The sequence below is a fragment of the Callospermophilus lateralis genome, chromosome 6, assembly GCF_048772815.1.
Source record: "Callospermophilus lateralis isolate mCalLat2 chromosome 6, mCalLat2.hap1, whole genome shotgun sequence".
NCBI lineage: Eukaryota > Metazoa > Chordata > Mammalia > Rodentia > Sciuridae > Callospermophilus > Callospermophilus lateralis.
Window position 1 is genome coordinate 90,072,621 of NC_135310.1, and position 14,333 is coordinate 90,086,953.

The following is a 14,333-nucleotide window of genomic DNA, read 5'->3' on the forward strand; positions in this document are numbered from 1 at the left end:
CTATCTTTGTGGAAAGACTGATAAAATTTTTAATTGACTGGGAAAGATTTTCTCATGCCTCCAAAAACCTGAGGTAAGAAACCTTCTCCCAAGTCAAATAAACATTTTCTTCTAGCCAGGTACCTTGTAATGAGCACAGGTGATTCTTTTCTGTTCTCATACATACAACATATCTGCCCCTCTTTTCTTTTTATCCTGGTCTTCTCCCTATATGATCCCTTCTGGATTTCATTCCTAATGATCTTCCTTGTTACTACAAAAGCTACACATTCATAAAACTGTTGAAAACATATTCTTAACCTAAATGAAAATTTCTCAGCCTTGCAAAATCAGTAAATAAAAGTTCCCAATGGAGGTTCAGTGTTTGCTAATCTTACAAAATACATTTGGCTTGCTAAACACATTTCTTAAAAAAGGACTGTTTCAATTTATTTTGAAGGTCATTGTGTTTTTAATTTTTAGTATTAAAAAGGGCAGATAAAGACTCATTATCATTACTATGATTATAAACATCATATTTATCCTGGATGCTTTAAAACATCTCCCTCAACTATCTCCAGTTACAGAAACTAGGGCACAGAGAGATTAAAATACTTCCTCAAAGTCACCTAGTTAAGCAGCAACAATTGTACTTATGTGTACCCCTAGACTAGTGCTCTTTTATTTACCATATCAGAAGACATGTAATTATAAGTTACTTAGTTATAAAGAAATCACTTAAAATTCTGAAAATTAAAAACCAATTTAAAAATAATTTACATTTGTTAAAAATCTGAGAATAAGGAACATAGTGAAAAAAATCATTCTAGACTGTGCCTATATATTTCATCTCCCTAATCTACCACCTCTGTACCCTGGCCAATATCTTCTAAATTTATAGGGGAATAATATAGAAGGGCATGATCATCAACAAACAAACTAGGCTAAGGAAAGAAATTGGGATATAATCAGCACTCAAAGAATGAAGAGTATTTCAAACCACTGGGTGTTAAATACATTCTTTTGATCAAGGAACCACTAATAGAACTGTCCTTGCTGACTGAATTAAAGCTGAGATCTCAAAAGTGACAAAATACCAAGATGTTGAAAAAAGTTTTCAGAGAAATATTTTAAAAACTTAGAAATAATAAGCCTTATTCAAATTAAATGGCTTACATGGGGTAAATCACCATATTTTAAAATATTTAAATTAATATAGGTTATGTCTTGTTTGTACATGTGAGTTTGAATATATGAGTGTGTATGCAAACACACACACATACACAGGCAAATGGAAACTTACAACCAACTACATCAAGCCTTCTCTTGAGATAAAGGGTTATCTACAAAAACAGGTAATCAGGATTCACCTCAAACATATCTCACTGTGTGTGTTCCTTGCTCAGTTACAAAATGGTGGCGGGAGCAGCTAGCAACAGCAGGAGGCAGCAGCCCCCTTTAATCAGTATGCAGAAACAGTAGTTGGTGGACAATAAAAATAATGGGAGATCTAAAGTACAAGAAAAGCCTCAGGCAAATGTCAGAAATTTAGCTGGGACAACAACATAAAAAAACGATAATGAAGCACAAAGGACCTCTTGAAAAGGCAATGCAGTAAAATGAAAGAAAGAAATTAGGACAATGCAGAAGAAATTAGGACAATGCAGTAAAATGAAAGGATTTCAAACTTAAAAGGCATCAAATGTACAGTTAGTAGTTTGTGGGTAACTATTTTCTTTCTACATTACCTTAAGATTTCAAGCTACCATTTTATTTGTGAACTGAGTTGGCGAATGAATGTTTTAAACTGCACACATACCAGAAATTGACAAGAAAGGTTAAAATGTTTTGAGCTACCAAAAAAAGTTAAACCAGTGCTACATCTTACAAGAATGTAAGGCATGCCCAGCATGCACTTACTGACATCTTGATGCTTAGAGATGCTTAGAAAGAAGGTTAACTTTTCAAATCTGACGAAGTCTTGAAAGCCAATCTTGAATGTCTAGGAATCATTAATATGATGAGTGAGTCTGTTGATTCTATTAACCTTGGCTGTACCAGAACTCATCTGACAGTAATAATCCAAATGAGGACCAAATTTAAAAAAGTATTTTAATGGATACTTGGCCTGTTCCAAGTACCTTTAAGAATATATAAACTAAAAGAAAATAAGAATAAAACACTTCACAGTTTTAACACTAATATTTGCTTGAACACTAATATTTATTTAAGTTCTATGATTAGGCACTCTGATCAATGCTTTATATAAAGTATCTCAATTTAATCCTCATAGTACCTCAAGGGAATTTTCACAACAAGCTGTGGATTTTAAGAGAGGCTACATGCTGCTATACCTGGGTGGCGGTAAGGGGGAAACCGCATTAAATAACCAGTTTGAAAAACTTTTCCTGGGGCCCCCAGGCAGAAAGAGGTGCTCCATTCCAGGGTTAAAAGACTTTATTTACATGGCTATCAGCCCATGTCCCTAAAAATGCACCTTAAGAGTATGTGCTGACTTTACCATCCCACCCAGGCACAGTTCTTGGCTCAGGCTCCATTCTGAGGCAATGACCTCCTGAGTTCACAATGCACAGTACCACCTTCTCTTCAGGTTAGATCATCTATATGCAGTCTACAATTAGTAGCTCATAACTATTTTCTTTCCATATCATTTTAAGACTCCAGGCTAGTATTTTATTTGCAAACTGAGTTGGTATGAAGGAATGGTAGGTAGCCAGCTGACTCCAACTCTAAAAGGCACTGCAAAACAGCAGCTTTCCTAAATGTCCTATGCCTTTCATTTTTAGTTTTTAATGACAACAGACTGGACATGCCTCAGTATACTCCAGGCCTCTTAGCTCTCCTGGCATCATTTTTATAGCCCAGAGTCTTTGTCCAGTCCCTCCTGCCCTATCACCAGAAAGAGTACAGCTGCCTCCCTAATTCAATGCCTGACAAAAAGCTAATGCTCAATAATGGCTGGAAAACTGAATTGTTTTGCAGAGACAAATTATTGATGAATATCTTGGTTACAGGCAGAGCCTTAGATAAAAACAATTAATAGTTAGTGATCCTATTTTTGTTGGGAGAAAAAGTGAAATAATGACACGTTTTTGAAAAGTACCAGAGATCTCCTGATTACAAATCCCTTTTCATTCTTTGTCCTATTTGACCACTAGCTCATTTAGCTGATCCTTCTCCCTTGAAGATCTCCTCCTTCACACCTAAGGTTACATTCTCTTGGAAGATCAGGAAATCAATGCTCTCAGTATCCCTGGCTAGTTCTCCCCACTCCGTGTTCACAGCCATAGCTTATAAACTATGATCTGCCCATGATAATACAACTGCTTCCTAACTGGAATCCTTCTACCAAGTCTTCCTCTTTCTGGTTTACTGATTAGAGAGAGGCTAGAATTCTCTTTCTAAATCAGAAATGTGTCTTTAAGTCACTGTCCACAGCTTGGCACATCGCTGCTCTTAGTACCACACATGATTACCCACATACAAGTCGGTCTCTTTCACTGACCGACCTCCCTTCTGGCTAGAGCATCACTTATTCTCCTCCAGGCCTGTTCCATGTGTCCTACCACAGCACCTGACAGATACTGCAAGGCTGTCTGCTCAATAATAAGAAATTGATGGATTATAAATTATAAAATATTTGACAATGTTAAGATATTAACTGAGTCTATCTGGGTAGCTGCTTATCTTTTCCAACTGTTATCCATTGTACAGGTAACCTCCACAGACCATTAGCTTTCATCTGAAATAGACAAGCATAGTATAACATAAATTTATTTGTTTCTCCTATCACTAATAGTAGCAAAAAAAGTAACCTACAAATTAAAGAAAATAAAATTTAAATTACAATTTTAGCATTAATACAGATTTTCAGTTCTCGGGCAGTTCTCATAATCCCATCTCTTCCCTCACAGATAATTCTCTTATCTTCCAGTTTCCAAGTCAACTACATTTCCTACATGCACTACTATAAACACAGAGAGTTAATTTTCTGGTATTTACCAGCGTTCCATGAACTCTGCTGGTGCTCAATAAATATTAATTGAATTCATATTTTAATTGAATGTCAAAGGCTTTAGCTGGTCATAATCTATTTGCACAAATAATAAAAAAAAGTCAAAGAGCAACATGAGATTTCATGTATTACTAATCTAGTTTAGAATGTGATAAGTAAGTGGATGTTATGTTTTTCATTACCATTTCTGACTGAGGGTGAACATTCACCCTTGAATATACCCTTGCTACAATGAAAACTGTCAAGGCTAATTCTTCAGAGATAACTATTGAGGCATCATGGTAAGCAGCAATTAATTTTAAGTGAAAAGAGTGCTGATTAAAAAAGGTTGCTTCTTTGAGATATAGTGTTGCTTTCCTTAATGACAAAACTCCTTAAAGCTTCCTAAATTTTGTTTTGCTCATAGAATTCTTATTTTCTACTCAAGAAACCATTTAAAGCTTTTTCCTTAATAAAAAATGTTAATTGGAACTCATTTGTATTAAAAATATTGCTTCATGAGATGAAATTAGCTCCTACATAGTTTACTTTGTAAATTCAAATCATAAATTTCCACTTGAAAAAAATTTTTTAATTTTTTTTAAATTTTTTAAGTTTTAAATTGTTTTCAAATGTTTTCTTTAAAATATGTCTGGAGTTAAGTGGAGCTATATATTTATTTTTAAATCTTTTTAGCACTAAACAGATGTTATTTGCCAAAATGATTGATATGGCCTTACAAGACAATCCTAAACCTCACGCTCACTTTTTATGCCCTTACCAAGTGGCTAGCCAGTTACTAGTAGAAGCAGGTAAATCTACTTTTGCACATTCCCATAATCTAGCCAATTTGTGAGCAAGAGATGCTCACTACAATGGTGTAGAGGAGCACTGCAGTGCTACCCATCTTTTAGGAGGCACACACACTGATTTAGAGGTGCTGTCTGGGACTGCTGAGAGATACACTTACACACACACACACACACACACACACAATCTCTACCATTTTATTGCCTCAAAAGATAAGACATATATAAATATGAAACCAACTGAGACAAAACAAATTTCTTTCAAAAGGATGACAAAATGTGACAAACTAAATTTCTTTGACATCACCTAATTTCTTCAGTTTTTTTTAGGCAGCTGCAGATCCTCATAGGCAAAGACCATGCTTTGCAATCACTGTTTCCAACTATCTCCCTCTTTCTCTCTCAATGACAGTGGTATTCATAACATAACCTAGTAGGAATCCTATTTATGTTATTCAGCATAATTCAAGTCCCTCTGCTACACGTACTTTCAAAGATCCATGCTACCTCTTACTGGTCTCCTCTGACCTGGTGATCAGAATACAGTCTCAGCACAGGACTGAACAGAACTACTGTGCTAGGTGTTTCACAAAAAGCACACCATTTACTCCAGTCACCAAATACGGAAGAGGTTTTATTTCCACAAGCCAGATGCCCCTCAGTATTAATCCCCAGTATTAAGGAGAAAAAATATATCTGAAAATGTTTTTTAAAAGACTTTAGGTTACTGATAGACAGCAGGTATGAAGAGTTGTAGGTTCTCTGGATAAAACACTCACTCTGCTTTTCCTACTGCTAAAACTCTAGCACAAGCAGTTCTCTTCCTGATCACATCTTTCACCTATTCCATCTTTGCAACTCTTCCATTGTATGATCCAAAACCTGCTGTCCAGCATCAGCAAAATCTCCTCTATATATCCTTTACCTCTTCTCCAACTCTGCCTTCATCATATTGCTTTAAATAAACCTTGATTCTCCCCTAGAAATACAACTTCCTGAAGCTTTCCAACTGTCTAAAAAAAGAGCTGGCCTAGTATATTCACAAACCCAGGAGTGAGAGAAATAAATATAAATTGATAGAAGCCATTGATGCTTTGGAATTGTTTGCTATGCAGCATGGACAACAATAGTTGACTATTCCAGAAACTGATAACAAAAGAGGAGTGCTGAAATCTATGGACCAACTTTGACACACAGTGGTGAAAGACAAGGAAATCCTTATAGGAACTTGAAAAACAGAGACACAATATGAAATGGTAAAACAGTTGGTATATAATGCCTTGTAAAAAGTGAAAGGCAGAAAATATCAAAGTTGTAGCAGAGCTGCCCTAGTTGATCTACAGTCCTGAGAATAAAAGATATTTATTGTTGTAAGCTGTTATAATCTGGGGGTTATTTACTAGGCAGCATTATTGCAGCAACAGATGAGTATCTCAAAGGCTAAGTAGTTCTAAAAGATTTTATATCTCACAAAACCTAAAATATTTATTTCAATTCTTAATATAAAAAGTTTGTCAACTCTTTCTTTAGACAGAGGCTGCTCTGTCAATATGGGTCCAAAGTAAAGATGATGTGAAGCAGAGCATTGGCTGATTTCAGATGTACACAACTTGAGAGACAAATAAGCTTTCTTTACAGCAAGCCACCAATATTTTGAGGAAGTTTGTTACCACAGTATAATCTAGCATATTCTGGTATAGAAATTTACTCTGACTTTGTTTTCAAGGGAAATATCTCAGGTTACTAGTACTTTTTTTTTTTTTCACTATTTACTCCTTCCTGGTTATCTCTCCAGGACCCTTGTTGTATTTCCCTATCCTCTAAACATCTGAGAGCCATGGGGCACAGCACCTCTTCTCTTCAGTCTATATCCACTCCCTTAGTGAATGCATCCAGTTTCTTAACTTTAAACAACATTTACATGCTGATGACTTCCAACTTTATATTCCTTACCCAGATCTCTCCCTAAACTCATAATTCACGTAACTGCCTGATCAAGATCTCCTTTATGATAAAATTAACCTTTTTGGTCTAAGAAATTAGAATTTCAAATTTATTATGACCCAAGTAAAACTCCTAATCTTCCATCCAAACTTCCTACAGACTTTCCCACCAAAGTAAATGGTAACTTGATTCTTCTGACTGCTCAGATGGAAAACACTGAGTATCATCCCTAGCTCCCCTTTTCTCTCATTTTCTACACTGAATTAGTCAGCAAATCTTAGTGAATCTATCTTCAGTATATATCCAAAATCTGATTGGTACATCTTACCACCTCAAATACCACCATCTAGTATAAGCCATCATCTCTTCTTGTAATATTGCAACACTTCTTCCTGCTTACAGCCTTGCTTTGCTACAGAAATTATGAGGGCTAGGGCAATAATTCTTTAGATACTAAAATCAGCTTATTAAATCTTTGTAATCCTCTCCAATGTATTTTAGGTCACTTAAAGTAAAAGCTGAAGTCTTGTCACAGTCTGCCCCTTTCCTCACTCCTTACCTTCCATATCTCCTCTGTCATTAATCTCCCCAGATCATTTCACTCTAGCAATACTGTTGTCCTTGCTGGTCTTTAGACACTTCAAACAGGCTGCTATTGAAGAGGTTTTGCATACTTGCTGTTCTCCTATCTGGAATGCTCTTGCCCACAAACCCAGATATCCATAAGCTTCATCTTGTCAATCCTATTTAAAATCACAACTCCCATTTTTATTTTATCTATAGCACTTACCATATAAGAGCTACAACATATGCTACTTACTTATTCACTGTCTCCCTAGATAGAATGAAAGCTCCCAGAAGATAGGGGTTATTACTATCTTCTTTCAGAATTATCTCCCTTGTGTCTACAAGGAGCATGGACACATGGGAGACACTCAATATTTGCTGAACTAGTTAATGAATCTGTAATCAGATCTAGTCTATATCTAATATTTCTAAGTTCCAAACTAATAATTTAGGCACCTAGACTGGAAATAAAATGTTGCATTTAGAACAAAGATTCATACAGTAACATATATTTTTTTTTACTTTGGTAATAAATCTTTTTTTTTATTTCCTTTTCTCATTTACAGCAAAGAAAATAAAATACAGAAATTATGAGAACTAGAATTCAACACAATTATATTTAGAGCTCCTGGACAGGACGAAAGCCTTAATTTTAAGTTTACAGTTATTTTTCCACTATCATAAAAGAATTTGACCTCCAGGGAGTATGTTTGTATGATATACCAGATTCCTAAGAAATGAATAAAACACTCAACTGTAATTCTTAAAAGAGAAAACAATTGACTCAATAAGACTCAAGATAAGTTTTTTTGAAAAGTGCTGCATGAAATTTAACTTTACTGTTCAAATGGCTTTCATTCTTTTCCTTTACTTGTCAGTCTTTCTCAAAACTAAACAAATGCTTTTTAAATTAAGTACTGCTCTAAAACTCAGTACTAGAAATAACCATTTATCAAACCAATTCTTTTAGGAGGAATAAAACTGTAAAAAAAAAAAAAAAAGGCTGACAATATTCGCAGATGAGCATAGTATAAGCACATCTTGAATGAAAGCCTGTTTACAAAATTTATCAACATGTACACCAATATATATCTGTTAGCCATTAAAATAAATAGGACATTAAATTGAGTACTTCTCATTGTCATCAGATATATAATATAAGATGAAGGTAACTATTAGATTTGGATATAAAATACATTGCTTAGGTTAAATAAAACTAAAGTTTTAACCTGAATATTTTACAATATGGCTATCCCAGAAATATTTTCACTAAGGTAGAACCCTCACAACCACCAAACTAAAATAATTGAAGGGGGTGGGGGAGTATAGGGCAAAAGGAGAAGGAAAGGAAGATAAGGGTGAGGGGTAGAGAAAGGAAGAAGAAAGAAAAAAGAACCCACTCCTTATTTTAAATGTTGAAATGTCACATCTACCAAGCCTTTGATGATTACTTTGATATCTCTTTTTCCCCCAAGGAACTCATTACTTATGTTTTAGTGAAGACAGTACTGATAGACACTGGCTCCCTTATTAAAGATTTCCTTTCTGTAGAATTCGGCAAACTAGTCCTACCATTTTCAAATTCAGTTAACAGGTAACTTTTGGTATACTTAAGATAACACCATTATATTCATTTCAAATAAAGATTTCAATTATTTTATATTCTAATTGTGGCTTTCACTGTTTATTACTTACCAAGTCCTAAAAGATCAACAGTGGGCTCTGCAGCTTTTTTAGGGCTGGTACTTTTTTTAGGCTCCAATTGTTGATCTTCTTTCTTCTGCAGCTTTTGAAGTAAACAATTAGATTTATTAATTTTTCTTAAATAAATCAAACAAACCTTTTAATTCCAACTTATTATGCACGTTTTTGGTACAGTTAATATAACAAAGCATATGAACACAGTGAATGAAGCTTAATGCATTTATCATACAAAAAACAAATATGGGTCTCGGGTTGTGGCTTAGTGGTAGAGCGCTTGCCTAGCACGTATGAGGCCCTGGGTTCAGTTCTCAGCACCACATAAAAAAATAAATAAATAAAATAAAGGTATTCTGTACAATTACAACTAAAAAATAAATATTTAAAAAAAAATAGACATGGTATTTTTTTTCTTTTTTGTAGTGCTGGGGACTGAACCCAGGGCCTTACACATGCTAGGCAAATGCTCTATCACTGAGCTACATCCTAAACATGGTTTTTAAATTTGAATGATAGTTCTTATACATTATGACCCCAAAATAGTGGATATACAAATTTAACTCTTAACATAACTGTTCTTAACATTACACCCCCTAATGTGTAATTACACATTTTGAATAAATGCATTTCATATTATTTCCTAGCTACTCTTAATGCACTCCAGTTAGCTGAGGTTGGGGGAGACCTTGGAGTCTTCATGAACACAATAGGAGTCCCATCATCCATACTATTGGAATCACCAATATATCATGAAAAGCCCAATGAAATGTTATTTGATATATTTTCTTCCTGAGTCTACATAATTAGTTACTTTTTCAATATAATATTATTCTAGTTCTCAGAAGCTTAAGTCTTAATTATATATTCCAAACTCTTTTTCTCAAAAAAAAAAAATATGTCATATAGGACATGATGAAAAGCACCACAACTACTGTGTTCTCAGTTCTGAAATCAATATAAGAAAACAAAACATTCATTCATTTACTCATTCAATTCTCAAACCATTCCTATAAGATCATTTCTACTATTCACTATTTAAAGAATTCAGAACTTAATTGTTATGGGGTGCTGTTTGTGCGTGCCATGTGCACACACACATATTTGACACTGGGGATTGAGCTCAGGGGTGCTTTACCATTGAGCTACAGACCTTTTTATTTTAGATAGTATCTCACTAAGTTGCCTAGTCTGGCTTCAAACTTGTGATTCTCCAGCCTCTCAAGACAGCTGCGGTTACAGATATGCACCACACAGATATCTATTCTTTAACACCCTTCTTTAAAAAAAAAAAAAAAAAAAAACTAACCTGTAACTATATATAATTTTCACAGTATCTATTCCTTTAATTTTAAACATCCAGGATAGGTTTAAACTCATCTGCTATAGTTTTGCATGTGAGAGATCCAGGGTTCAATCCCCAGCACCACAAAAATAAAAAAACAAATTATTTAAACAAAACAAATTATTTAAACAAAAATTCCAGGGCTGGTGTTGTGGCTCAGTGGGTACAGCACTCGCCTAGCACAGGTGAGGCCCTGGGTTCGATACTCAGCATCACGTAAAAATAAATTTAAAAAATAAAGGTATTATGTCCAACTACACCTAAAAAAATAAATAAAAAATTCCAAGGAAAGCATAGTTTGTAGTAACAAAGTAAGCAATTCTTCTCAGCTGATACTTAAACTGCTGAAACGTCCTTCTTTCCCTACCCATCTCCCTTCCTTTCTTCCTTCGTTTCTCCACTCATTTACTTGTCAACCTGTGTTATTATAAAAATTCAAATCTAGAATGGAATCTGAGGATCAAGTGGCCACGCACATACAAACCTCAAATATATGGAAACCTCAAATATTCCAGAACAGAATTCTAGCAGCTTTCTTGGAAAGGTGGTAATTGTTCCTATTGTGGGAGTGAGTTTTCTGCTTAGTAGATATGTAAAAATCCTAACAGAAGGCTTTAATTGAAAATAAACATATAATCTGGCCAAACTTATTCACTTGGCAAATTAACTGAAGCTCAGATATTAGATGCCAAATAGGAAAAGACTACATCTATTACTTTCTCCTACCCAAATTTGGAATTCTACTTTGGTGTAATTCATTACTAAATCTTCTTCCACAGAAATAAATATGAAACAGACTCCAAATCTGAGTAACTCCTTCCTTGTCACTTTCTGTAGCCTAAGAATCTAGAACAGGGTCCTTCTGACTAAAATGATCTTTCAAAAAATACAACACCAATATTTATAAAATGGTTTTGCCACCAAATTAGAATTACCTTTTAAAATATTACTGAATATGAACAATCCATCATTGTTTGAAAGAAAGAGAAAAAATCATATCAAACAATGCAGTAGTCTTCCAGTTATTCTGACTCCCACCCCCAGAACCGCTACAAAAAATCTGTGAAATCTCTTTCCTCTTAGATGTCCACACCTGTTTTCCAAGAGTTCTCTTCTTACTTAAGAGTCCAATTACATCATTGTTCAAAAGAGTGTTCATCAACCATTTTTCACAACTGCCACATTTTTCACATTTGTATAGTTGTGTAAGATAAGGAGAAACTATAAGGCAATAATAAGGAAATGTCCTAAAACAGTTTTGTCAAACTGCAGGTGTGTCCCACTAGCAGATTTTGGAATCTGTTTTATGAACCACAGCTAGAAATTCTAGGATGTTAAAAAAAAAAAAATTGAGTGGTGGGTAGGGATAACTAGAAAATAGAGTGCACTATACAGAATAAAGGTTAAGAACACGAATATCTGATGAATATCTGTTTTGCACATCTGCACATATATGTGAGCATAAATCTGGACATTATATATAATATACTTTTTACCAGAGTGATAGGCTCATGCACTAAAGACAGTCTGCTTCTTTGTTCCTATAATGGGTCACAGTAGGAGTGAAGAATGTCTATGACCTGAACCTTACTATTATGAACCGAGCCGGCTACTCTAGAAGAATTTCAACAATTCAAACATAAATTACCCTTAGAGTTGGCATCTGATAATTTTTCCCACAAATCACAAAAGCAAGAGAATTGATCACTTTAAAAGCTTATACTTGTCCATCTTAAATCTTGCTAAGACAGTAACGAATTCATCCATGTGTAGCAAAGGCAATTTTGTAGATTACTCCCTCGTGTCTAGTGTAATCCAAGTTTAAACTACATATATTAGTGAGAGCTATAAGTACTGAACTCAGATAATACTCTACTTCATTCATAAATGTAAACATAAAAAATTAATCTTTTATTTTTCGAAATATTCAAGAATATACCAAAGTACCATTCTATATAGATAAAAGGAATCTCTATAAAATTCCAGAGAGTAATAACTACTTAATCTTTTAGAGCTAAATATCCATAAATACATAAATTTTTATAAAAATTCCTTGAATAATTTTCTAATAAAATGGATAATTCTAAAATTTCAGAGAGAAAGTATTTGTTTTCCTTGTCATAGATGAGTAATAATATCCAAAAATACAGACTGAGGAATTAAGAAAATTTAACTTATATATTGCCATTATGTGGGTTAAAAAAAAAAAGACCTACAATGTGATGGGTACACATAGACTTGAAATTTTAAAAAATTTAAATACCTAAGTGTTGTGTTTTACTCCATTTTACTAAACATTTAAACTTAAATTATCACCATTAAATTGAGTAACAAAGCCTGTTTCTAAAAACTACTACTTCCAGCCATTAAATCCTGTCCATAGCTAGGGCTGCCCAATACTGCCATATTATAAAAGCTGACAAGATTGCTACTCAGTTTTAACTGAGGAGGAAGATTATAAATGGGCTTAGCTACTAAAAAAAGGAAGAGACAGCTGAAGTGTTAAATCTCTTTTCTTTGCCACATTGTATAACCCAGCATTTCAAAAATCAAACATTTAATAATTTCAAGCTAAGAACAATTTTCCTATTTCCCCTCATTATAGTATCTGTAGCAACAAGGCAATGCAATGGCTTTTAACCTGGATTTATCAAAAAAGGAGCAGCAGTATCCTGTGCTCATCCTAAAACCCTGTCTCGTGGCTACTCTGAAGTCCACTTAGTTTCTACAGCAAAGCATATTTGTGGATTGCTCTTTTTTGTTGTAAAACACTGTATATCACCAATGTTAACATTCAGAAAATTATAAACAAATTTCCAAAATGTATTTCAATTAAACACATTCGTTAGTAGTTGTGTAATAGATTATTACTTCCTAACAAGTCCTTCTAAAATGAAAACATCTTCAGGATCATGCACAAGTCCTTTTATAAAACAAGTCATACTCATGAAATATTTTCTATTAATTTGTACTTTTGTTCCCCAGCATACCAATTCTGTTGTGTCTTGCAAAGAAAAATAAGATAAAATTATTTAAGATACATATCTCTCATATAAAAACAAAACCCATAATATCTTGAAGCCAAATATTTAAGAATAAAAGGCCATTATCTTATTAGGAATTCTGAGCAGGGATTACTAAGTGTGGTAATACTAAGTCAATATCTTGATGACAACATATTCCCCACGTAACTGATACCCTTTTAATATTTCACATTCAGCTCAGACATGATAAATGATACATACAGAATCATTCTACTTTAAATCCTCCTCCTACTAAAATATCACATAGGAAATTTACCTTTTAATAAGTGAAGAATGCAGTCAACTCTGAGTACATAAAATTGGGCAATCTATCATTTACTAAGAAAAATTTTCTGAGAAGCAAGAACATAGGTCTACTTTAGTAAACAATTTTATAAAATATAATTTCCCTTAAATTCACTTTAAGCAGATACCTCATTCATATTATTAAAGGTTTTATTAGCAGAAGCTTTACTGCACAATCATTTTGTGATTCATAATGCTACTTCACAGAGTATGATCACTTAGCTTGCAAGTCCTACAATTGCCACCATTTCCTACCTCTTTAAATAAAAGACATAACAATCTCTAGAATGAATTTCACTATTCTTTGTTCAGTTAATGTAGATAACAGCATTAATACTTATTATAGAACTATACAACTTTCTAGGTTTTAGAGAAAGTTATTCAAAATTTTCTTTAAAAAATACTACTCAAATTATAACATTTATCTATATGAAATTTCCTTTAATATTAATAGAATCATGCACCTATAAGGGACATAAATCTATTATGTTCAATTCTCATTTTAAAATCAAGGAAAGTAAAGTCATATGATTTGTCCAAGGGTCTCATACATGGCTATAGTAACACAGATTTTTTAACCTCCTGATAGGGCTTCTTTTCCTTCACCATGATGCCTTTTGCTGAGTCCAGCCTTAAGACGTTTCATT

General features: G+C 33.8%; 1 protein-coding gene across 6 annotated transcripts in view; it reads right to left on the minus strand.

The window, feature by feature from the left end:
- The window catches only part of Smap1 (small ArfGAP 1), a 181,800-nt gene that overhangs the window by 11,528 nt on the left and 155,939 nt on the right, over positions 1-14,333 (minus strand). For all 6 annotated transcript variants that reach the window (XM_076858510.2, XM_076858509.2, XM_076858508.2 and 3 more), the window contains one exon: positions 9,010-9,100. In XM_076858510.2, the coding sequence (XP_076714625.2) occupies positions 9,010-9,100 (91 nt within the window). The remainder of the gene's footprint in view (positions 1-9,009; positions 9,101-14,333) is intronic.